The 24,589-nt window shown below is 59.8% G+C and overlaps 3 protein-coding genes across 7 annotated transcripts; 2 read left to right on the top strand and 1 right to left on the bottom strand.

Annotated features, from left to right (window-relative positions):
* Nucleotides 1-157: 157 nt before the first annotated feature.
* REX1BD (required for excision 1-B domain containing) lies at nucleotides 158-2,791 on the top strand. Of its 2 annotated transcripts, XR_009452938.1 has the most exons (6): nucleotides 158-304; nucleotides 398-480; nucleotides 819-1,023; nucleotides 1,623-1,711; nucleotides 1,890-1,969; nucleotides 2,566-2,791. XR_009452938.1 is itself a non-coding variant. In XM_059696185.1 (5 exons), the coding sequence occupies exons 1-5, from the start codon at nucleotides 203-205 to the stop codon at nucleotides 2,636-2,638; spliced, it is 543 nt and encodes a 180-aa protein (XP_059552168.1). In that variant the 5' UTR covers nucleotides 158-202; the 3' UTR covers nucleotides 2,639-2,791. The 2 variants fall into 2 exon arrangements, 1 of the variants encoding a protein (XP_059552168.1); XM_059696185.1 differs by lacking the exon at nucleotides 1,623-1,711.
* A 286-nt stretch (nucleotides 2,792-3,077) lies between these two features.
* On the bottom strand, nucleotides 3,078-13,280 carry CRLF1 (cytokine receptor like factor 1). Of its 4 annotated transcripts, none has more exons than XM_059696168.1 (9): nucleotides 13,032-13,278; nucleotides 8,214-8,495; nucleotides 7,770-7,899; nucleotides 7,452-7,621; nucleotides 6,370-6,527; nucleotides 6,111-6,279; nucleotides 4,048-4,235; nucleotides 3,907-3,954; nucleotides 3,078-3,408 (listed from the first exon to the last, which is right to left on the bottom strand). In XM_059696168.1, exons 1-9 carry the CDS (start codon nucleotides 13,141-13,143, stop codon nucleotides 3,388-3,390), a joined length of 1,278 nt encoding a protein of 425 aa, XP_059552151.1. In that variant the 5' UTR covers nucleotides 13,144-13,278; the 3' UTR covers nucleotides 3,078-3,387. The 4 variants fall into 4 exon arrangements, 3 of the variants coding, with proteins under 3 accessions (XP_059552151.1, XP_059552152.1, XP_059552153.1); XM_059696169.1 differs by having other exon boundaries at nucleotides 3,907-3,949; XM_059696170.1 differs by lacking the exon at nucleotides 3,907-3,954.
* A 5,798-nt stretch (nucleotides 13,281-19,078) lies between these two features.
* Nucleotides 19,079-24,589, top strand: TMEM59L (transmembrane protein 59 like). Its single transcript, XM_059696180.1, has 8 exons — nucleotides 19,079-19,358; nucleotides 20,312-20,467; nucleotides 20,549-20,652; nucleotides 21,802-21,954; nucleotides 22,492-22,594; nucleotides 23,353-23,470; nucleotides 23,564-23,681; nucleotides 23,944-24,589. The coding sequence occupies exons 1-8, from the start codon at nucleotides 19,178-19,180 to the stop codon at nucleotides 24,070-24,072; spliced, it is 1,062 nt and encodes a 353-aa protein (XP_059552163.1). The 5' UTR covers nucleotides 19,079-19,177; the 3' UTR covers nucleotides 24,073-24,589.

The raw sequence follows: 24,589 nt of genomic DNA, 5'->3' as shown, positions 1-24,589 counted from the left end.
ATTCAAGGACAAGTGAAAGAAGGCAAAACAAGGTTGGGGCGGGGGTAAGGTGTCTGGCCTGAGAAGTCCAGTCTTCCAGTCGCCCTGCTCCGGGGCTTTCCCATGTGGCCTGCGACTGGCTGAGATCCAGAGGCCTCCAGGCCTCCAGGGGGCGCTTATCGCAACAGAGCAGCCACCCGGGCGTGGCCAGGGCTGAGCAATCATGATCACCGCCGAGGCCGAGGCTGAGTCAGCGGTCCCTAAGGTGCCCGAAGCTGGGGCAGTCAGAGGAGACACAGAGCTCAAGGAACCAACATGGCCCTGGGTGAGCCCGGGGCCCGAGCAGGAACGGGAGCGGGGTGGGTGGTACAGGTTCGGGAGCGCCGGCTTCATGCCCAGCCATGCCCCTGCTCCGTAGAAAGATGCCCCGATCCGGGCGCTGGTGCAGCGCATCCACCAGTTGCAGGCTGAGCGTGCGCAGGCCTTCCACCGCCTGGAGGAGTAAGTGGCAGCGCGGGGGTCGCAGGGTTCAGTCCCCTACCTGCTCCGGAGGGAGGCGTGCCGGGGCCAGAGCTGGGTCCCCATGCAGCTGCTGGGGCCCAAGCGGGGTGGGGTTTGCGAGATGACTCAGGGTGTATCTCCACTTCCCCAGGTCCCACCCAGCGGGGTGGCTCTCCCTTCCCCAAGCTCAGCGGAGTGTCGTGGGTTCCTCTGCAGGAGTCATTGTCCTCCACACACGGGTCCAGGGACACTTGATAGGGGTAGGGCTTTCAGGTGGCCAATGGGGGTGCAGGGCCTGTGAGCCTGGGGGCGTAGCCTCAGTACCCACCCTGCCGCAGAGGCCACCACCAGTACCTGCGCAGCGGCCCGCCATACGACTTCCCGAGCTACCGGATCACAGTGCACGAGGTGACCCAGGCCTTCGCCGCTGCCTCCAGGGAGGTGCTGGCGGTGGAGGCCGAGCTGGCCGGCCCTAGAGCGCAGCCGCTGCTCGCGGGCCACGTGCGAAGCCTACAGCAGCTGGAGCAGACACGCCTGGCCACGGTGAGGCCCTGCCCCCTACTCCAAACGTAATCTCTCCCTCGGTGGCCTGCTGGGTCCACTCTGGGCCACATAGTCGAAAGGCCAGAAGATTCCAGTCCCTGTTCCTGGAGTCCCAGACCCCACCCCACCACAATCTTCCTCTAAGGCTTCATTTGAGATTCTCCGACCTCCTGGTCTCCGCCTGTCCCCAGGGTTTCATTCCAGGCTTTTAGTCCCAGACATGTCCATCCATCCCAGTCCCTGCTCCCTGTCCTGGATGACCTGCACCCACCCCCACAACGTTCCTCCCCTCTGGCTATTCTTAATGCTTAATGCTCACCTCCCTGCGTATGGGGCAACCTGGGTTTTTTTCAGCCCCGCCCTCTCCCCCTCCCCCCCAAATAATCCTGGACCCTAGCCTAGGTTCTGGACCTACTCCTTCCCTAGGGTTCCATTGCCTCAATAGCCAATCCTGCTGAGATACACTATTCCCAGGCTAAGTCCACCCAAAGCCACACCCATATCACATTCTACACAGGGATTTCTAGATCACCCACACTTGCTTTGAACATCCCAGTCCTAATCTAGGTTTCTGGCCTACTTCTACCCTGGGATTATAGCACCCTGAGACCCTCAAAACCATGAGGCCCCACCTCCTGTGCCCCTGCAACCAATACCTGGCCGACTGCTGGTCCCACCCCATGCCAAGGTGCAGCCTACCCAGGTCTCTAAACTGAATCCCAGGCTCTCCTGTGCAAAGCACCGCCCTGGCCCCACCCCTTTGCTGCTTTTCTGGTTGTTTCTTCCTGATGTGTGTGTGGGAGGGCAGGGGTGGCCTCTTCCTGCAGTGATATCCTCCCTGCTGCCTCCCCTCACGCCTGCACCAGGTGGCCCTGCTGCAACTGATGGGGACACAAGAGCTCACAGGGCAGGAAGACACCCTACAGTTGCACCAGCTGAAGATGAAGTGAGTGCCTCTTCCCAGTGGGCTGCCCGTACTAGATTTGCACATGGTCCAGGTGCACACTCCCAGCCAAGCATGTCCTAGGGCTGGCACTGTCAGACCCTACGGGTGTGCACACTGGAGTTCACACCTGGTGGTTCCCAGACACACAGCACAGTCCCCTAGGGCACACACCCTCCATTTCCATACCAGACTCACTATTCATTTCTGGGACAGCTGCACATCTCAGACACACCAATCCCACTCATGTGGCTGGACTTACAGCTTGGACACGGTCACCCAGACCCCACCAAGGACAAACCTGCACATTCCTGCCCTCACCTTCCAAACACACCCCGTCGACGTGTGCCACAGTCGCATTGTACACCCTCCTGATGGCACACACCCACCCAAGATGGCCTTTTCTCTCTGCCCACTGAGACCTACAGGCCCAGCCCTGCTCCCGGGCACCCAAATGGCCCTCCTGGCTCCTAATGCCATCTAGAAGCTTGGTGGTGGGCAGGAGGGCCCAGGGCTTGCCACGGCCCCCGCAGAGCTGCACAGTGGAGGCTAACTTGCCCCATCTGGGTTTCATTTATAGTTCCCATCCACTTTTATAGGGTAATTAAAACCATGGAAGCCATCAGCGAGGTTCTCCAGGACCTCAGGTTTGATGCAGAATCTGCTGAGTGATGGCGACTCCCCAGGGACCCGCTGAGAGAGATGGGAAATGAGTCGGGCGGCGCCCAGCTCTGACTGCTAGCTGGATAGGGTTGAACCTCACCAGGCTGTTGACCCTCCATGAGGTCACCGCACCTCCCACAATAAAGAAACCTTCGTCTGCAACTGCTCTACTGTCTCTGCATCTTGGAGTGGTGGGGTGTGTATACCTATTGAGGGGACCCACAAGGGCAGGAATGGAGGGTGGAAGACTCCCCCAAGACTGATGAAACTCTGGTGTTTTCAATCACATTCTCCAAGGAGTTTAGAACCAGATAGTTCCAATCCTGGGGAGAAAGAATCTGAAATTCTGGGAGAATTTCAATTGCAAAGGGTCATTAGAAGTCCTCATGCCTCCCCTACTGTCCCCACCTCAGGCCTCTGTAGCCCCAAACTCACCTTCACAATCAGGGAACCAAAATAGCTCGTTTATTTAAAAAGATTCTTTGGAAAGGTTCTGGTGAGGGAATTAATAACTCCTCTTTACCCTCAGCCCTGGTAGGGGTCCAGGGCAGCTTGGCCAACCTTCACACACACACACCCCACTGGGTGCACCCAAGGGTGGCCTCACATGGAGGCCAGAGATGTGACCCTTGAAGCTCAGAGTGCCCACTCCAGCTCCTGCCAAGGGTGCCCGGGCACCGTGAGGTGAGGGCACAGAGGTGGCCCAGTCTGGTTGCAGTCCTGGGTCTCCACGAAGCAGGGAGGGCAGCCTCCAGCCCCTAGAGCTTATCTGGCAGGACCTGCAGGCAGAGGTGAAGCCAGACTAAGCAGAGAATCCTACCAGGTGTCAGCACTTCATAGCAATTTAGGAGCCCCCTTGACCCCCACCCCAACCCCCCTCCCATTCAGGTCCTGGCCGGCCCTTCCACTTTCAGCTGGGTGACTTTGGGCAGGGTACTGCCTCTCCCTGGGCCTTGGTTCCCCATCTAAAAAGTAAGAATATCTATCTATCCCAGGGGGATGTTATGCAGATAAAGCCCTTGGCAAAGGCCCAGCATGCAGTAGGCGCTCAAACATGCTAACTTGGACCAGTATGTTCATTCATTCCTGAGGATGCCATTCCACTTTGGACATTTCCAAGGAGTTGGGTGCTTACTAGATTAAAAGCCACAGGGTCAGGCACATTTGATGCTAAGTAAATGCTGGTAAATAAAACAAGAATGAAAGTGGGTGTTCACAGCCTGTTGGCCACCCGGAAGGCCCGTCTTCCTTTAGCCCACCCACCTGGGCCCCCTTACCTCTCGCCGAGCTGCGTCTGCCCGAGGGCAGGATCCCCTCGTCCTGTGCTTGTAAGGAAGGAGGTGGTGTCGGGGGCTGTGCACCCACCGCCCCACCCCACCCCACCCCTCGTCCCTTACCCACGGGTCCCTCCTTCCTACCTGGTTTCGGGTCTTGTGCGACTTCTGCATCCAGGCTCTCCACTGGTCGTAGAGGCGGAAACTGAGGTTCGAGCAGTACGCGTGCTTCTTGAGCCAGCCCAGGAACTGCTTGAGCTCGCGCCTCACGGGCCCCGAGCTCGGCTCTCCACCCCGCGGTTCGCACGCCCCGCCGCCCGGGCCCGGACGCTCTGTTGGGGATGACGCGGCAGCGTTAGGGCGCGCCCGACAGAGGGCGCGCGCGGCCAGTGGAGGGAGGGTCCCTGCGCGGTGGACCGCGTTCCCCTCGGGCACCTCCCCCCATTTCCCCGAGACCGCGTCCTCCCCACCGCCCAGCCCAGCTGCGCCCCTGAGGAGGTGGGGGGTAGGGGAAGGAAGGGGCTCCTCCTCCACATCTCCTCCAGGAACCCGATTCCTGTGGCCTGAGCCAGGTGTGCGTGGAAGGGGCTGGGGGAGAAGGTGAGAGGCCAAGGCCGGAGGGATGAGACAGAGCAGGGGGAAGAGAAAGGGAGAGAGATGCAGAGGCAGAGACTGAGAGATGGGGACCAGGAGAGACAGGAGATGCAGGGAAGACCAAAGCCATGGGGGTCAGCCAGGGAGATTCAGAGGGAGGAGGAGGGGTGGAGAAAGGGGGGAAACAGGGACACACACACACACACACACAAAAAAAAAAACACCCAAGAAAGACAGGGGAAGAGAGTGACAGAGAATCCTAAGGAGACAGCCCCTGGGAGTATGAGCCAATGGGACCGGGAGCGGGTGGGAGGGCCAGGTGGGAGGCCCGCCTGCAGGACCAGCTGCTGGACTCAGCCAGCCCTGAACAGGCCGGCGGATAAGGACATCGGCCTCACGTCATAAATAACACAGGGGACCCGCTGACAGGCCCTGGCACAGCCCAGGCCCCTGCTGGCCTCCCCCAGCCTCCCCAGCCTCCTCTGCAGACGCAGCCGCCTGCTGGCTCCCGTGCAAGAATCGCAGGTGCTGGGCACGAGCAGGGGCCAAGGCTCAGCCCCTCCCAGTCATGCTAGCTCCCGCCCATCCCAGAACCTGGAGGGCCCCACATTGGGGGCTGGGGAGCTGGCTGGAGCTAGGCTCTGCCCCTCCCTGGTTCTGAGACCCTCTCTGGGCCTTGGTTTCCCCATCATCCCAAGAGTGAGCCTGGGCCTGTTTTTCCAGCAAAATGAGTTCAGATCCCTATATGACCTTGGGGGCTGGCTAAACCTACTGAGGCCAAAGTGTCCTCATCTGAGAAAAGGAGGCCTACCTTGGGGTGAAAGCATGTGGGGAGCAGGGGGGAGGGGGCCTTTGGTAGTGCTCACTATGAGGGCACTTTTCATGGGTTATCATATCTCAGTAGTCTGCACAATAGTCTGAGATAGGAGTCATTACCATCCCCACTTTCCAGATGGGTAAGCTGAAGCCAGACATTTCAAGTAACAGATTTCATATCATTTCACAAAGGAGAGAAAGGAGGTCCATGGGCTCAGAGGAACCCCAGATGGCGAGGGGAGCCAGACCCAGGCCCCTGATCATTCCCAGCCCCCTACCAGAGTCAGAAGGGGAAGCTGAGGCCCTTCAGAGGGAGAGTTGGCAGCCCATCAGCCTTGGAAGCAAGGGTCTCAAACTCACTTACTTGCCCTTAGGAGCTGGGGACGGGGTACAGATTGGTGAAATAGGCCAGTTGGCGATGAGGCAACTTGAAAGACAGGACCTGGCATGAAGGGGCAAGCCTTTGCTAATAGGGGCTGTGGAGCAATGCTGGCTGTGTCCTGTTACATTTTCTAGACAGTTTTTCTAGGGACTATAGGATATTTTTGTTAAAACATCCTGTTTTTAAATGTCTGCAAGTAGATCCAAAAATTTGGGGGTATTTGTGTGTGTGCGCGTGTGGTTTTTTGTTTTTCAGGTAACAGGTGAGAGAAAATAGATCCGGGCCAAATTCAGCGCTGGGGTCGCCAGTTTGAGACCTCTACTTTCCTGGAAAAACAAAACAAGAAAACAGAAGCCCAAGCCCGGGCTGGTTCAGCGCTGGTCCCATAACCACCCACCCATGTCGGGGTGCTCACCACTGCGGGGGGTGGAGGCCGCCGTAGGGTGGCTCCACTCACTCCAGATCCCTGCCTTCTTGGAGCCGTAGATGCCAAAGGGGTTGCAACGCACTTGCACGAAGTAGACGGTGCCTGGCTTCAGGCCCGCCAGGCGGCAAGAGGTCTGATTGCTCACGTCGTCCACCACCTGGGCGGCAAGGGCAGGGTCAGAGGCCAGGGCAGGGGGCCAGGGTGGGGGCGGGGCCGGGGCGGGGCGGGGCGGGGCCGGGGTGGACACCTTCCAATCCACACTATCCTCCACGCGGTAGCGGATCTGGTACTTGGCTTGGAAGAGGAAGTCCTTGAGGGCGGGCGGGGAGACCCAGCGCACGCTCAGCTGGTCCTCCAGGCCCCCAACTCGGCTCACGTGCACATCGGGCGGGGGATCGGTGGTCACTGGCAGGCGGGGTGGAACAGGGCTTAGTCATGGGCCCCTGGGACCTGCCTGGCCCCTGTCTGGGTTCAAATCCCAGAGCATGTGGCTTAGGTGGCACCTGCTTCCGTTCTCCTCCCCCTCCCACCCCCTCGAGGCTGGTGGATTACATTAGACAATATTCAGGAAACACTCAGCGCCTAGAAGCACTCAATTAATGTTAGCTGTTATCACCATTATTATCTGTGACAGGAGAAACATAATCCTATCTTCAGGGAATTCTGTAAAAGCAGATACTGCCTGGCCGATGATATTATTATTATTATTCCCAGGAGGCCAGGGGACCATCACCACACACCTCCAGCGCCTTCCCACCTTACAAAGTCCTCAGTATGCTGGGTGCAGAGGGACAACTGAAGCTAAGAACATGCCCACCGAAGCTTCAAGACTGAAGGAAGCGAAGAGGGAAGGCTGGGGTGGGGGTGGCTCCGAGCCAGGATGGCTCTGGGATCCTTCTGGGAGCCTGTGAGAAGCAGGGAGAGCTGGCTCTCTCCCTGAGGCCTTGGTGAGGGGCCGAATGGGTTAAGACACAGGCCTGCTCAGGGCTGAGAAACACCCTAATTAGATTAAGCCCAATTCTGCTGCAGATCATCCATTTCCTGCCTCCTGCCTGCCCCCCCCTCCACCCCAGCTCCAGACTGTGGCTTCCTGGGGTGCCTCAGACCTGGACAGCCCCTCCCAGCTGGGGAGTGAGGGCCCTCTGGCACACCTGGGCTTAGGGGAGGAGGGGGGCCAGGCCAGGTGTTCTCAGCAGAGTGGAACTATTCTGGCTGATTCAGGGGGCTAGAGACTGAAGGGTACTCCCTGTCCCAACCAGCAGGATTGGACCAGAGATGCAGCCATGACTGGGCTTGGGGGGGGGGGGCAGGAATCGGGAGGTGCCTCACCCACATCCAGGATGTCCAGTGTGAGCACATCTGAGCGGGCCGAGCCCAGCCTGTTGGTGGCTTCCACCCAGATCTCGTAGGGGGTAAAGAGGGCCAGGTCCTTGGGAATGTGGCAGGAGTGGGGTCCCACCGTGTGGTACTCCTCACATGTGTTGTCCTGCCCATACCACCTGTGGGGACAGGGGGGGTGAGGACACATGAGGGTCCCTTAGGGGCCTCAGGCCTCGCTAGGGCAGAACACTGAGCTCAGAGGGCAGCCAGGCTTGGCAAATGCCTCCCAGCCAGGCTGCGTTACATGTCACCAGGGCCATTACCAACCTCAGCTTGTACTTCAGGGAGTAGTTCGTGTGGAGGAAGGTCTCCCCATGGGCCCCCGGTGTCCAGCGGCATGTCAGGTCCTTCATGTTCTTGGACCAGCAACTGATGTTGAAGGGTTTCTCTGGGGGCACTGAGGAGAGGGTGCGGGGGCTGAGGGTCTGAACTGGCTGTGGATAGGCAGAGGAGCTGCTGGTCGCCAGCCAGCCCCACCTCAGAGAGGAAGGAGGGCAGACAGGGTGGACGTTGGCATGACCCCTTGTGTGAGCTCTCTTAGGGACTGTGGGGGGGAGGGTCTCCAGGCTTTCATTCCCACCCAAAAGCCCATACCTCTCAAGTGTGCATGCCCACCATCCAGCCCTGGGCCAGAGGGCCCATGATCCATGCCCCTTTAGGGGGAGATGCTGCTCCCAAAAGCTACCCCTGAGCGTCCTGGGGGCCACTTACGGCCAACATAGAGGCAGGAGCCCGCTAGGATGCTGCCGTCTTGAGCGTGGCACACGAGGTTGTCCCCCGACTGCTGCCTGGATCCGTTGAGGTTGGCCAAGGCGAGGGCCAGGGTGGAGGCGTTGAGCATGCGGGAGAGCTCGGGGGGCAGGCGGCGCCCATTTAGGGTCCAGTAGAGGCCCTCTGCAGTAGGGCCCTGCGGGTCCCCGTGCACTGAGCACGTGGCCTGCAGGGAGGAGCCGATGAGGAGTGTGGGGTCCTGGGGACTGATCACAGCCGTGTCTGGGGTCAGAGAAGAGGGCCTATCAGGCCTGGGAGAGAGCTGCCCTAAGACCACCATGCTAGGACCTCCAGGACTCATGACAAGCCCACAAAGAACTCTTTCCTATTATTACTCCCCTTTTACAGATAAGGAAACTGGGGTTCAGTGATAACTCATTCAAGCCACGTCATCACTGACCTACTCAAGGTTCTGAGTGGTTACAAACCTCAGACAGAAATGTCCACTCCCATTCAAGTCATTCCTGCTCATATAGTTCTGGAAAACCCTACACTTTGCTTTTTTAAAAATTTTATTTTAGGCCTGAGGGTCTCACACACAGTAGGGGGGGGGGGGAATTCCCTATGAAAATCCTGCTCTTTTATAGATTTAAAAAAACAAACAAACAAGGCTCTGAGAGATTAAGCCCCTTGCCTAAAGTCACTGACTGAGAGAAGGGCATACTATTCAAACTCACAGTTTTCTGTCTCCAAAGTCCTGCTCTGTGTTGGAATGGAAGGTGGCTGGGCAAGTTGTAGACCCCCAACCACCATTCAAGGGGACTTGACTCAGTCCCTTAACTCAATCTGTCCTTTGACTCATTTTTCCTAATCTGAAAAATGGGAACAAGAACGTTCCTGGTCCCCAGGTCCATGATGATGATTAGATTCTGGGAACTGACTTCCTAAACTGGGTTCTGTGAGCTGGGGGCTGAGCACTGGGCCTCAGGGGCGAAGTGATGGATACCTCCCCTCCTGCTGGCCACTGGGGTAGCCCAGGGCTCCCTTTTATGAAAATCAGAACCTACGAGGAGATTGTTTTACCCACAGGGAAACCAAGAGCCAGAGAAGGGGGTGGGTACTTACAGTCAAGCCCCTGAAACCCCTCCCTGAGTCTCTGTCTATCTGGGAAGAAGGCATCAAAGTATCAAACACATGCAGTTGTTTGAAAGGAGTGAAAATACTGTCCTTAGGACAGCCCTGTGGGACCTGTAAGCCAGGCTGACCTGGGTTCGAATGCCCTCAGCTCACTGTGGAAATTCGGTCCAGGCACTTTACATCTCCGAGTCTCTGGGATGGAGCCTCTCTCTCCACCAAGAGCCTTTAGTTGTGAGGACTCATTCACTCACTTGTTCAGTCCTTCCTTTATTGGTCAGTGTGCCAGGAGCTGGGGGCACCATGGTGACCAAGATACCCAAGACTCCTGCCCTTATGGGCCTTGAATCCAAGAGAGCAGCAGGAAAAATAGAAAACACAAATAAATACCTAAGAGAATAAATAGGGAGGAAGTAAAGCACCAGTCATTAGTGCAGCTCAATGGCCCAGGAGGCCTGTCTAGGGAGGTGGCATGTGAGCTGAGACCTGAATAAAGTGAAAGAAGTAGCCATGCAAATATGTAGGAGAGCGTATCCAGGCAGTGGGAGCAGCAAGTACAAAAGTCCTGGGGCAAAAATAGTAGGAAATGAGGTCTGGGAGGTCAGCGGGGGACTGACTGGCAGGGCGTATTCCTGGGTTCTGAACCGGGGGAGTGATTAACATTTTTAAAAGATCCTCAGGCAACTGCAAGAAGGGACTGCAGGGGGAGCAGAGGGACAGAGGGGCAGAGGGGAGAGCAGCCCAGCTTCCTTGAGATGGCAGCCAAGGACAGGATGATCCTGGCCCCCTGGGATGCCCCCTCCCCCCCCCCAAAGCCAGCGGCTGCCTTGTGTTGGCCTTCGCGGCCCCAGATGGGAGAGGTGGGGTGGACACGGTTCCAGGGGCCAGCCCTGACAATTTTCTGGGGCAAACTTGGCTTGAGGGCCATGTCTTGCTTGAGCCTAGAATCGCAGTTGCGTTTGAGGCTTGGCCCAGGGCTCTCCGGAGGTCTCAGCATCCGTGCGAAGGAGCCGGCTGAGCGGGCCAGAGCCGAGGAGGCGGGGTTGGGGGGGGGCGTGCAGGGGGCCGCCCGCCCCGGAGGTCCCAGGCAGCCAGCCGCTAGCTAATTCGGAATTCCTCCGGCATGAACTCGGGCGTGCCAGCATCTCTGCCCCGGCCCACCCACCACTTCCTGCCTGCCCCCACCCCCAGCAGGGTGGGAGGCAGGGGCAGGCCAGGCCTGCCCAGACCCAGACCCACTCCCAGTCCTCAGGGGGATGGGTCACATCTCTCCTGCACCCGCCCCCCATAGTCACAGCCTGGTCAGGAAAGGGCTTTCTGGGGGGTCCTGGCCAGGGGGCATTGCCCCTCTGCCACACCCGCCTGGCCTGAACTAGTGTTGCCCGCCTGCCAGCAGCTGCAGCTGCCCTCCAAGGGCTGGGCGGGGGACGGGGCGAGAGGGCAAGGCCAGGCGGGCCTGGACAGGCCAACCCCCCCACCCCCACCCCAGCTCCAGTAGGAAAGGTCAGAGGGAGGCCTTCTCCTCCTGGGAGGTGGGTGCCAATTCCAGCTGGAGCACCTGGGCAATTGTTTTTCCCTCTCCAGTTCTCAGTTTCCTCTTCCATAAAATGGGAGGGAAATATATTCTACCTGCTGGGGAGATTAATGAGATGAGATCAAGAGGTCCAAAGTGCCTAGGAACTATTAGGATTAAAGCCCCTCCCCACTCTGGGGTCCAGGCTGGCTCCGCACTCCCCACACAATGGGCCACGGCACTCAGGACCGGGCTGTACTCATTCCGCAGGACCGGGATGCACACATTCCGGGAGGAATAGCCCACTGAGGTTGGGGGGCCCTTGGCCTGATTTGGGGGCCTCCTAGAAAGCTCCCCAAAGCAGATCCCTGGGCTAGTCTTTTGGACAGCCTTCCCACCCTACATCCCTGTCTCCATGCCATTCCTGCAGAGCTGAGGCCTTTAAAAGTTTTTTCCTTCCCCACTTCCCAATCTGGAGCCACTGCTGTTATTAAAAAGAAACACCATGTGTTTTAAAAGGGAAAAGTGTGAGATTCTCTGCAAGCAATACAGGAGGGTGGCCTCCATCCTGGGGTCCCTACAGGGGTCCCCATCTCCCACCCCACTGGTACCTGCTGACACTTTACAACCCACCCGCCTGCTGGTCTGGTCAGGTGCTGAGACACACCGTAAGTAGAAACATATTGCCAAGGTGTGAGAATCTTTTATTTAATTTCTTCCCCTTAAAGAAAAAAACTCACGCACAACACGCCCCCGCCTCCCCCCACCCCCAACCACTTTCCCTGCTGCTCTACAGGCTGGGAAACAAAGCCTGCCACAAACACTGGCACTCAGGGCCTCGGGCACCTGGGGAGGGCCTGGGGCAGCCCCTCACCTGCCCAGGCAATCTGGACTGCCGGGTTTTCAGCAAATTCCCCCTAGAGGGTGCCCAGACCCTGCCCTCTCTGGAGGAGCACCGCAGTGAGCCTGCAGATAGCTCTTTGCAGTGTGGGGCGACCTGGGCAGCAGTGTGTGTCCACCTGGGGCAACCTATGTGTCTGCATGGGTGTGTGGAGTGACTATGAGTGTCCAGGGCAGCTGCGCCTGTGTATGTGTTCCTGTGTTATATCCCTTCAGGAATAAGTGTGTGACCATGAAAGTGTGTGTGCCAGGGATGGAATGTGTGTGCGCCCGATGGTGTGCGAATGTGCATCTGGGATGCAGTGTGTGCGACTGAGGGCGAGGGTGATGGGCCACAAGCCAGTGTGTCTTTGTGTGTCTCTGGGTGTGTCCTAGAATGGGTCTGGATATAGAGACTGTGTCCTGGAGGGGGTATGCATGTTGTGGCGGAGAGAGTGCGGCAGGCCAAGAGCTCCCGTCGGGGGCGGGGGTCTTGGCCTGCCAGGCTGTGGGTTTGCGGGGAGGGAGAGGGGGGCCCAACCAAGGCTGGGCCGCGGTGCCCGGACTCATTGGCTCCGATTCCTCTCCCTCTCACCCCACTGGCTCACAAAGATTTCTCTCGCTGGAGGCTACCAGCCGGGCGCAGCCAAGCCGGGAACGGTTCCGAGTGGACTCGGTGGGTGAAACTCCGTGGACCCCCGCGAGCAATGTCCCGCTGGGGGAGGGCGGCGGCGCCGGCCCGCGGAGAGGCGCGTCCCCGGGGACCCCGGGCCGCGCGCCAGGCGGCCAGAGCCGCCCCCTCCCGCCCCGCCTTCCTCGCGGGGCTCATCCCTCCACCGGGGGCGGGAGGGGGGGGTGCTCGGGGCCGGCACCCAGCGCATTTTCCGCGTGCGCCCCCGCCCAGGATCCGTGCCCCGCGGTCCGCGGCTCAGAGTCTGCGGACGCTGTTGCGTGCGCCCGCCGAGTCCCAGCATGCAGAGGGTCCCAGTACGCGGGCCCCCCAAACTCCGGGGGGCCGGGCCGGGCGTCTGGGGCCGGGCCGGACGTCCTCGGCTCCGGCGGCCCAGGTAAGGCCTCGGGCGCGAAACCTGGACCCTCGGGCCAGTGGACTGCTGCGCTGTGCGCCCCGCAGGTGAGGGCGCCCCGAGGGCCGTGCCGGGGGCGCCTTCCTTTGTTCCCGGGCCGTCCAGGTGGCGCCTGCGCTCCCTTCCCTTCCGCCCCCCTGCGGCTGCCCCCAGGGCGCACACTCTCCACCCAGGGGGTAATGGGGGAGCCGGGCGCTGGATACTCACGGGCTCCTGATCCGTCTCGCGGAGCCCCGAGGACGCAGAGCAGCAGTAGGGGCAGCAGCGGCGGCGGCCGCCGCGCGGATTGGGCGGCGGGGCCCAGGCGGCCGGCGGGCATGGGGCCGGCGCTGCCGGGGGGCGCGCGGCGGGCAGAGGCGGAGCGGGGCGCGGGAGGGCGAGGACTGGGCAGCCCGCACGTCTCTGGGCGCGGGCGCGGAGGCCAGAGCAAGTCTGAGCAGCCGAATTGACAAGGCGCTAATGCGCCGCTGGCCCCGCCCGGCCCCGCCCCCGGCCCGGAGTGGGGGGGAGTGGCGGCCCCGCACCGGCTTCTCCGCCGCCCGCCTGCCCGCGGGCACCGCGCGCCCCACCCGTCCGGCCTCCGCCCTGCCGCACACCGCGCGCTCTCTGTCCCGCGGCCCAGAACCCCCTCCCACCCAACCCCAACCGGCCTGGGACCTTCCATTCCAACCCAGCCAGTTCTAGGTTCCCCACCCCACCCCCAGTGTGGGACCTGGCGCCCCCACTCCGTTTCCATATTCCCGCACACTTCTCTGCACCCTGCTCTCGGCCCCGTGCCCCTTCAGTGTCCCCTGTGGCCCTCAGCCCTGGCCGCTCCTGCCCTTGCAATCGTCTGTTTCAGCCTGCACCACAGCTTTGGTCCCGTCACCCCACTGAGTGGTCCCTGAGCTCCGCCTGCTTCCACCGCCAGTCCCCCTCCCTCCCCAGGGGCCTGAAAGCCGCTCCCTAGTCGCCCCCACGCCACTGGCGGGGTGCGGGTTCTATCAGTCTTGTCCCAGCGGCCCCCCTCTCACTGCATCCTGCCTCTCCTCCGTCCTCACGGGCAACCTCCGGCCCAGGCTTTGCTGGAGAGAAAACGCAGAAAAAGGAAGCACGGAGTCCCTGGCACTCATTCTGGCTCTGTAGTCCCCTCTCGAGCGGGATGGGGCAGAGGTTCCTCGGGGTTTGGGGGCCTCAGGAGGGGGCTCCTGCGTGGGCAGACAGGGGAAAGGGGCCCCTGTGGGCGCGGGGACGCGGCCCTGTGCGGGTCCTGCCCGCTGGCAGAAACGATGCCCAGGAGGAGAGCGGTAAGGAGGCCCCCCATGCTCACTGACACCCCCCCACGGAAAAATCCGCTCAGCGGCCCCGCGGGTGGGGTGCGCCACGCAGTGAGTAATCGCTCCGGCGGCCGCCGCCCGCTGACTCCAGGTAACGCAGGCTGCCGGGAGCGATGCGAGTCTGTCTTACTATTTTTGCGCAGGAATCCTCTGTGTTATTATTTTTGGCTATTGCTTGGGTTTCGGGACCCCCTTCCAGCCCGGACGCCTCATCCCCCTCCTCTCCGTCCCTGGCCGATCAGTACGCCCAGGATAAAAGGGTTCCTGAACTCAAGGCCAGAAATGAGAGTTCCTGCCGGGCCGCGATTTGGGTCGAAGCCCCGCCCCCGGCCGCTTGTCCTGAGTGGGGGGGGGTCTCTAACTCTCCTTTCACGGGGTTCCCTGAGGCCTGGACCTTCCCGCATGTCCCTAACCAGTTAATGGGGTAAAAGTGTCTGAAAGGGGCTCAGGAATCTCCACCTTGTTTGCTCAAGGCTGTCCTCCACCCCTGCTACTTGGGTCTCCAATTTAGAACCTAGACTGTCAGATAATAGAATTGGGGTTGGAGTCCTGGGGGCTCTACGCAACTGCCCCCCAGTCTGGACTTTAGATGGGTTTGGTCTTTTACTGGAACCACCCAGGCCTCTGCCTCAGTTTCCCCCATGGCACAGTGGGTGACTCCTAGGCTGTCTAAGGGCTTCTGTGGAAAGATGCAGTGCCGCAAGGGCCCCACAATCTAAGTGCTTAGCGTAGCACTGAGCACTGAGGACATGTGATTTTAGAGCAGAGGTGGTCCCCAGGCCTCAGTTTGTCTCCTCTGAAAAATGGGGCTGTAATCCCACCTGCCACTGGATGGTCCAGAGGGTGAAGTGGAGGTGGCAGTTCTTGTATGGAATTGTGTTCAGGATATGTGCCACCCCTACCCCCCCCCCCTTCAAAGTTTGACTCCCTCTTTGGAACACTTCAGGCTTCTGGAGGAAAATCTTGATATTTTCCCCCAAACTCTAGTCCTCCCCAAGTCATCCCTGGGTCTTAGGAAAAAGCTCCCCCATCCACCCAGGTGCTCAGGCCAGAGACCTGGAGGCGTGCGTGACAACTCTCTCCTTTGTGCATCCCCCACGTCCCATCCATCAACAAATCCTGTTGGCTCTGATTCCAAAATACATCCCCATCCTGAGATTCTGACCCCCTTCTTCCCACCACATTTGGGTCTGCGCCCCACCATCTCCCTCTGGGGTGTCGCTGGCTTCCTCTGGGGTGATCTTGACCCCATACCTTCCCCATAATCTTCTGTCCCCATCTGCATTGCAGGCAGAGGGAGGGAACTTCTAAAAGAAGTGAAGCAGGTCTCCTCTGCCCTGCTACATTCCTTCCCTCCCCTCCCTTCCTCTTCTCCAGCTTCCTTTTCCCCTTCCTCTCCCTCACTACGCTCCAGCCACTGCAGCCCCATTTCCCCAAACACATCAGGCAGGGTATTTGTACGTTTGCTGTTCCCTCTGCAGGAGTGCAATTCCCCCAAATCTTCCCCCAGTTAGTGCTTTCTCTTCCACCAGGTCACAGGTCAAGCGTTGTCTTCTCAGAAAGACCTCCCACCCTTCCCAAGCACTGTCTGTCCCTTTCCCCTTTTTCAACAGTCTTTGTAACACAGCTCTTCAAACATCAGCTTTCTCTGGTGACTTATTTCCTTTAGACTGTGAGCAGCTTGAGAGCCATTAGGAACCCTCATGTTGGGTCCAGGACAGGAGAAGAGCTCAGTGAACATTTGCAAAATAAAAAGATAGAGAATTCTCAGTCCCTCCAAGCAGCAAGAAAACTCAGTCCCAGTGTATCATGTTGCCTAGGGTCCTAGCCAGGCCTATGCCCCTGAAGTGCTGTGTGACCCAAGCCAGTAGCCACCCCTCTCTGGTCCTTACCGATAGAAGGGTATGGATTCTTTGGATTTCCCAATCCTGTCCAACCCTGTCCTGAAGTGTGCCCTATGCCCTCTGGGTAACCTTGACCCCATACCTTTGACTTTAAGGAAAGATTTGACCTCTGGGTGCACCCTTCCTTAACCTTGGTGTCCCTGTGACTTAACCCCTTCTTCCCCAGTTGCAGCACCTCTTTGTTCAGGGAGAGGAACCAGCATTGATGGAACTTCTGGCAAATATTGACCCAAGTCCTTGAAGGTGGCTGGGAATGTACTGAGGGGGCAGATGAAGGGAGGGCCCCACATGGGCTAGGGGAGGGGCTCCTCCCTAGTCTTTCAGTCTCTGCACCTAAGGATTAGGTTGGGGGAGACCCTCCAGCCCCAGCTCCCTGCATCATGCCAGGGCTCTGAGGCGCCACTGGGGGGAGGCCATGGTTACAGCACCTTTAGGGTCCCATAGAGACCCAGAGCCAGTAGGAATGAGGAGGGCACAGAGCTGTCTCTCCCTTGAGACACCATCCCCACCCCCATCCCCTGCTTAGATTAGCTGCCTCTTGGTTCAGGCCAGTGTTCCCAGGAAGTGGCGACAGTGAGGTTCTGGACTTGGACTTGGGGTGGGGGTGGGCGTCAGGGGGAGCCGCAGAATAAGGTTCAGGACCTGTGTGCATAAGACCGAGGTGCTTTATCATTTCCACCCAGGAGGCTGAGGCTGGGGAACTGGGATGCCTGGGTTACAGGCACTGGAGGTGGGAGTCCAGGTCAGGGCCAGTGCACTGAGCGTGAGCTCCCTGCCGGTCTTGCTCTCTGGAGAACTTCGGACGTCTGGGGTCCAGGAGGCTGACAGTTGGGGGGTGACATTGTGCCCCTTTCCCCTGCCTCCCCACTGTCAGCAATCGCTGGCGCCAAGAGGCCATGCCTTCTCCCCGCCTGTACCCAACTTGGGGGTGGGGGTCAGCGGGGTCGTGGTGAGGGCGGCAAGGGACAAAGGGCGCTTGTCCGATGCCCGCTCTGACCGCAGCTGCTGCTTCCCGGACGCCGGGCTCTGCTGATTCACACCCAGGCCGGTCGCAGCGCGCCCCCCCTCCCGCCTGCAGCCCCCACCGGGCCGCCCCAGGGGGTAGGAAGTGGGAGGGGGGGCGAGGGGCGGCGCCGAGTCAACTTTCCCTCTTAAGCCCCGAAGGAATGTCGGCGGATTTCCTGAAATCCGACCCTGGCCGCCCGCCGGCCCTCCCGCCCCTCACCTGGACCTGCTCCCTCGGGAACGACAGGAGGGGCGAGTGGGCTCACCTGGGGGGCCGGGGTCAATTCCTCCTTCCGCTTCGGCCCCCAGCAGCCTCCCGGAGCAGAAAAGAGGGGCGGCGGCCATCTAACCTTTCCACTCCTCTCGGGAGACCAAGGTCAGCGGTCCAACCCCTCCTGCCTCAGTTTCCCCCTCCGCAGGACTCGGCTGTACTTACTTCTTTTTCCGCTCTAAGAGCGACGCCTAGTATCCCCGACGCGCGTCCTCCAGTCTTGCCGTCTTTTGCTTCTCTAACTTGGACCGACACCCTTGGCCACCCTGAGCCTCAGTTTCCTCATCTGCAAGTTGGGAAATGCTGCTGGTACTTCCTTACAGATTTATTGCAGGAAACTGCCTGGGAAAGGTTGTGTTTGCGATAAATGCAGGACGGTAATTGCGGAGGGCGTGAGCGCTCGGGGCTCTGGAGCTGACATGTGTGGGCTTGCATCCTAACTCCGCCGCAGGGGCCTGGGGCCTGGGTGTCCCACCGGGGAAGTGGGACGTTGCCCGTGGCGCGGGGCTGGCGCGCGGTAGGTTGGACGCGGGTTTCCCCACCCTCGCAAACCGCAGCCGCAGGCCCTCGCCGCAGGGTCGCCGCGGCCTAGCCGGGAGCGGGGGAGGGGCGCGCCAGGATCCAGATGTTCGGGGTTCACCAAGCACAGCCGCGCCTGATTAAGCCACGTGGGGGCCGGCCGAGGCCGCGGACATGAAAGCGGGGCGGCCGGCCGGGGAGAAAGCGTGCGCCATTCCAACTCCCCCCCCCCCCCCCCCAACGAACCTCTGTTCCTTCCTCCTGGGCCGGAACCTGAGGCGCCCTTTGACCCATCGACCCCGCGGGGCTGTCGCCCCGTCTGCGGGGGCGGAGCGTAGAAGAGGCGCGGGAGGCCTCCAGGCCTTGGCAGGCACCTGTGAGGGACACACTGGGGAGCAGGGGTCACCTTTACAGGAGACCCCGAGTTAGAGGGGTACCCCCACTCCCATGCCTGGCAGAGAGGAAGCTAGGGTGACCTAACGCTAGGTTCACGGGGCTACCATTCCTCACCTGGGGAGTACGGCTTTTATGGAAACCAGAAGTGTCCGTTTGTCCCAAGTTTTCCCAAGACCATTATGAATTTTAACAGCACTCCCCACTTCCCTATCAGCACCTCTCTGCCCACCCCACTCAGTTCGGGCCGAGAGGCCCTCAGTCCGGGGGAACAGGGGCCCGATCCCCCAGATCTGCGGGTTAGGGCTGGGCCAGAAGAAGATGAGGACCCGCAGCTCGGGGACACGCAGAGCTGCCAGCATTGAGTATTAAGAGGGCTTTCCAAAGGAGGCACACTGCTCCCAAGTTACCGCCCCCCTGACTTGGGTATCAAAGGAGATAATGCCGGGGACCTTCCCAAAGCCTTGGCTGACCAGCTTGCAACGCTCCCGACGCTTCATTTCCATTCTCTAGGGTCAGGCTTTAGCCCCACCTCCCTCTTATCCTAACAAGCCCCTCCCTGCGTCAGGTTCCTCGCAGTTCCTCCTGCCTCGGTTGCCTGTTTTGGCCAGCTCAAACGCAGCCTCTTCCGGGAGGCCCTCCCTGATATCCTGGCAAATAGACTCCTGTATTTCATCACCCTGTCTGTTTCCTTTGGGTTTCTAGCTCAGGCTGAGATCCTCTCTCCAGTGGATACGCGAGAGACCAGATGACAGGGGCCGCGATCCACCTGCCCGCATCCCGGAGTTGCAGCAGCGCCGTGGCCCCGCCCGTTCTCCGCATCCTCCGCCCCCCCCTTCCCAGACTGCCTCACTCGGGTGACGTCAGCGACTGGGACCCCGCAGCCGCCGCAACCTCCGCGCCTGCGGGAGTCGGCATCCTGCACCCCTAGAGCCTGGCGCGACCATGGCTCCGGTGGCGCAGCTGCCACTCCTGCTGCTGTTGCTGCAGCTTCCGCTCGCCACGCCCGCGCCGCTCGCCCCGCACGCCCCGCACGCCCGCGACCCCTTCGCCCCGCAGCTCGGGGACACGCAGAGCTGCCAGCAGCGGTGCCGCGCTCGCTACCCTCGTCTGCAGCCCTCGCAGGTGACGCGCATGCGGCGCCCGCCGGAGGACCCGCGGTCTCCTGACGCAGGAGCGGTTGGGGATGCGGGTCTCTCGGTTGGGAGCAGGAGATGGGTTCCTAGGAGGGTTAAGCGGTCAGAAATGGGGGTTGTCTCTCCCGCGGGGATAGGCCCCTCTGGTGGGGGAAGGGCTGGGTCTCCTGAATGGGAGCAAGCGCAGCACCCGATCGCGTCCCCCCCCCCCCCGCAAGGGATGGGGATGTTCCTGCCTTGGGGGATGGGCTGGGGGGGGTGTCCTTGGATGGGGGTGAGTATTGAGATCCGATCTCTCAGATGAATGCGGGGTTGCGGGTGGGGATGGGGGAGTCCCTTCAAGCGGGGGAGGGGGAGGGCGAGGACTGAGGAGGATCCTAATGCCACCCGACGGGCTCTGGTTACACTGCTGCGCAAGGACCTGGGGCGCCCAACCTGCACCTCCCTCAGGCCAGACAGGCTCCTCCTCCTCGCCCACCCAGGCAGCTTTCATATGCTCCTCCCTCACCCGCACACAGCCACCAGCCCCCACTTGTACCTCTCTCCCCCTCCCCTCCCCCCGCAAAGCTGGATCCCGATTTTCCCAGGTCTGGAGGGTGACAGAGCCTTTTCTGAGCACCCTCTCCCCTTTCTCAGGATGGAGAATCCTCCTCAATCTCCGCTCTCCTCCCTGGAGCCTTTAGGGGCCCATTTCCCTCCACGTTCCCTAGTTTTCTAACCTTTCCCAGAAACCAGTGTCCTCCGTTGTCCATCTTCCTCCTGGAGCCCCGTTTCCTTTTTGTGCTCCTCAGAGCTAAGAGCCCCCACTAGTATTTTCAGCCTCATCCTAATCTCCCTAGATTTGAGGAAGGAGAACCAAATCTTACACCTCCTCCTCTGAGTGCTTCCAGTGCCCACCTCCTCCTGTTTCTCCCTCTGGCCTGAGCCCTGTGTTCCCCTTCCCAGAAGCTGGACCAGGAGAACCCCTCCAAGCCCCAGAATGAATATGACAGGGCCGTCTCCATCAGTGCTTGTGAGCGAGGCTGCCGCCTCTTCTCCATCTGCCGGTTTGTGGCCAGGAGCTCCAAACCCAATGCCACTCAAGCTGAGTGCGAAGCAGGTGAGGGCTGGCTGGGTGGGCCAGGGTGGGGAGAGACGGCCTGGGAAGATTGCTCCCAGTCACCCCCTCCTGCTCCTGCAGCCTGTGTGGAGGCCTACGTGAAGGAGATGGAGCAGCAGGCCTGTATCGCGGGCTGCTGGAGCCAGAACCCTGAGCTGGAGCCTGAGCCGGAGACCATGCAGAAGGTGGGCACCCTCCCACCTGCCACCCTGTACTTATACCCCTTCTTTCTTCCAAAATCCACACTCATGACCAGAGCCTCCCAGGCTCTCTGATCCATTCTGGGCCTACTGGGTATCCTCGATCAAGCATATCATGTCTCAAGTCTCAGTTGTCATCTCTGTCCCCCCTCACCACCACCACCCCCCCCCCCCATTGCAAGAAGTAAATAATAGAAAATAGCCACCATTTATCAAGCACTTACCTTGGTCCAGGTCTGGCCTCAGCCTGTCCCAAATTCTTCATGCTGCCTGGAGGTACCAGGGACAATGTCATGCCCAAGGAGTCCAAGGTCGCACCGAGCTGTGCAGAGGTGGCATCTAAAGCCAGTGCTACCAGGGCTAATAATTATTCCCTCAACTAGGTCGTCTTCCGTGCCACCAGAGCTCACTTTATCGAGCACCCGCTGCATGCCAGGTGTTGATCTAAGCACTTTTCTCGTGGTGAACAGGTGGCCACTGTCATCTGGGGCGGGGGGGGGCGCTCAGAACTGAGGTTCAGGGAGAAGCAACCTTGCAAGCACACACACACACAGTGCCCTCCCTTCCTCACCACCCTGGGGAGAAATAATAACTGCTCACTTATTAACAACTGCTCCCTCATAGTCATGAATGGAACTAGGCACTGCAGCATCAGAGGAAACCGAGGCACAGCAAACACTCATTATAGCCAGAGACCCATGGGCTGGGATTTCACAGAAAGCCCTTCTTCCCCCCTTTTCCTCCACCCCCTCCAGCCTTTCACTGTTCATAAAAGACAGACCACTATCATTCCTTCCTATTCTCCTGATGCCACCAAGAGAAGAATAATGATGGTGGCAAAATTTTTAATAATAGCGGCTATTATATATTAGGCACTAGTGCTGTGCCTTTGTCTAGTTAAAATCTTGCAGCGACCACCTGAGGGAAGAGAATCATTCCCATTCTCCGGCTCAGAGAGAGCAATCTATTTCCCCCAGGGCACTCAGCCAATGAAATGCAGCAGAGATCTGTGTTTCCCCGATGAAGCCCTGTTGCCCCAAACCATTTAGTGAATTCCAGTCACAGTGGACTCGCCCAGCTCCCTTCCCGTTGGTCAGTGCCCTGCCTTAGTCACATTCTGTGCCTTCTCGGCAGAAAAAGGTCCTGGAAGCTCCGAGCAGGGCTCTTTCGCTCCTGGACTTGTTTTCCACCCTCTGCAATGACCTTGTCAACTCAGCCCAGGGCTTCGTCTCCTCCACCTGGACATACTACCTGCAGACTGACAATGGGAAGGTGGTGGTGTTCCAGGTGAGGAGCCTGGCAGGGGCCACACCTGATCAGGGTAAGAAGGTGGGATACAATCATTCTTGGTCATGAGACACAAAGTCTACAGCTGATGCTTCAGGCACAGCTGGATCCAGGAGTTCAGTGTCTCACTTTACCACTTGATTCTACTTTCCTTTGTGGTGGCTTTATTCCCAGGCAAGCAGTTTACTCCTGATAGCAGGATGGATACTTAAGGCTCTAAATTACAACTTCTCTGGAGTTTTAATTAAGCAGGGTTTTACACTGATTGACCCCACCTCTCAGCCAAACCCCGCGATTCACTTGTCTTGGCCTGGATTATGTTCTTCAGGAGCTGGAGGCTGGGTTCAAGACAGATTGAGGGGCTCACAGTAGCAGGGTACAACATCCCTGACATCACAGCCCCACAGAAGACTGTCCTTCCTACACCCAGTGGGACTAGGTGCCACCTGGGCGTGGGGCACGTGGGGCACAAGAAGGTGCTTCCTGAGGTGGTGCCTTTGGAAAGACCTTCTCTGTGCTGTCTTATTCTTGGTCCAGACCCAGCCCATGGTAGAGAACCTAGGGCGTGAGGGGGCCCGTCTGCAGCGAGTGGAGGTGACCTGGAGAGGATCTCATCCTGAGGCCTTGGAGGTACACGTAGGTAAGGTCTGAGCCGAGGCCAGTGTTCCTTCCACGGGTAGCTCCACTGCCACAAGGAGTCCTCCTGGCAAATGAACCCTCTACGACTGGGATTTCTGTCTCAACTCCTGGGGTTCCATGGTCTGCTTAGCAGGGTCCCATAATCCATCTCCCAGGGTTTCCTGGTCTGTTTCCTAGGGTTTCCTGGTCCCTCTCCCAGGGTTTCCTGGTCCCTCTCCCAGGGTTTCCTGGTCCCTCTCCCAGGGTTTCCTGGTCCCTCTCCCAGGGTTTCATGGTCCCTCTCCCAGGGTTTCCTGGTCTGTTTCCTAGGGTTTCATGGTCCCTCTCCCAGGGTTTCCTGGTCTGTTTCCTAGGGTTTCATGGTCCCTCTCCCAGGGTTTCCTGGTCTGTTTCCCAGGGTTTCCTGGTCCCTCTCCCAGGGTTTCCTGGTCCCTCTCCCAGGGTTTCCTGGTCTGTTTCCCAGGGTTTCCTGGTCCCTCTCCCAGGGTTTCCTGGTCCCTCTCCCAGGGTTTCATGGTCCCTCTCCCAGGGTTTCCTGGTCCCTCTCCCAGGGTTTCATGGTCCCTCTCCCAGGGTTTCATGGTCCCTCTCCCAGGGTTTCATGGTCCCTCTCCCAGGGTTTCATGGTCCCTCTCCCAGGGTTCTGATCTGTTCCAGGATTCCATGGCCTCCAGGTCCTGACCTCCTTTCTCCTCTCAGTGGCTGTTGTGGCCTCTAAGGGAAGGCCTGGCCGCCACTGAGGAGCAACCTGTCTCTCAGACCCTTTAGGCCCCTTGGACAAGGTAAGGAAGGCCAAGATCCGAGTCAGGACCAGCAGCAAGGTCAAGGTGGAGCCTGATGAGCTGCAGGACAATGACTTCCTCAGCTGCATGTCCCGGTGGGTGGCAGGGCCCTGGGGTGGGATTGGGGCAGGAGGGGAGGGTTCCCGAGCCCCGCCGGGGTCACTGAGTGTACCCGCCGTGTTGCGCAGGCGCTCCGGGCTTCCTCGCTGGGTCCTGGCCTGCTGCCTCTTCCTCTCGGTGCTGGTGATGCTGTGGCTCAGTTGTTCCACTCTGGTGACTGCTCCTGGCCAGCACCTCAAGTTCCAGGTGGGCGGGGCCAGCGGGTGGGCCTGGAGGAGGGATAGGGGAGAGGTGCTCCATAGTTCGGGGTGGGGCTACCCTCTCTCCATGGAGGCAGGACCCTTTGACTTGCTGTGTGATGTGGGGCAAGTTTCTTCTCTCCCTTGTTAAGTGGAGGTTAGAACGCCCCCCCCCCCCCGTCCTTAGTCAGAGTGACCTGAGATCGGGGCGGGAAGGAGCCTTGCAGGGTGGGGCTCCTTAGCCTGCCCTCCCTCCTCTTCCCTTACAGCCCCTGACCCTGGAACAACACAAGGGCTACATGGTAGAGCCAGACTGGCCTCTGTATCCTCCCCCGTCGCACGCCTATGGGGACAGCCCCCCACCCTACAAGCTGAAGCTGGACCCGACCAAGCTGTAGGCCACCCTTGAACCACGTGCAGCCAGGGGCAGGGGAAGCTCCATCCTCACTGCCCTGCGCCAGGGGTCCAGGCCAGCGTGGGACCATCCTTGGGCTCCTGCACCCCCAAATCCTCTCTCCCTGGTCCCATCCCTCGCCCCTCTGGATCCTGGGGTTGCCATGCTGCCACTTGGGGGTGGGGGTCTGGCGTTTGTTCCTCCCTGGGCCTCCTTTCCCTGGTGCCTGCTACTTTTTGGTTTCTATTGTGTAGCTTCATGAGTATCGAACCCACGTTCTGTGTCGCCTCCCTCTTTCCTCCTCTCTCCCCTGGAGAGGGTGCATTTCTGAAGCCTCAGAGGAACCAATCGTCTTGTGCTAGGGCTCCCCGCTTTCCCCCCACCTCACCTCTGGAGATCCAGCCCCATGGGAGGAGGCCCTCTCAGGAGGAGCTGTGGACAGCTGCCTGCTGGGAGGGTGGGTGACTAAGGCTGGAGTTGCAGCATGGGGATGAGGAGGAATAAACCATGTACATAAACGA

The sequence above is a fragment of the Myotis daubentonii genome, chromosome 5 (genome assembly GCF_963259705.1).
Source record: "Myotis daubentonii chromosome 5, mMyoDau2.1, whole genome shotgun sequence".
NCBI lineage: Eukaryota > Metazoa > Chordata > Mammalia > Chiroptera > Vespertilionidae > Myotis > Myotis daubentonii.
Note: the sequence above shows the minus strand (reverse complement) of the source record. Positions and strands in the feature narration are given on the sequence as shown.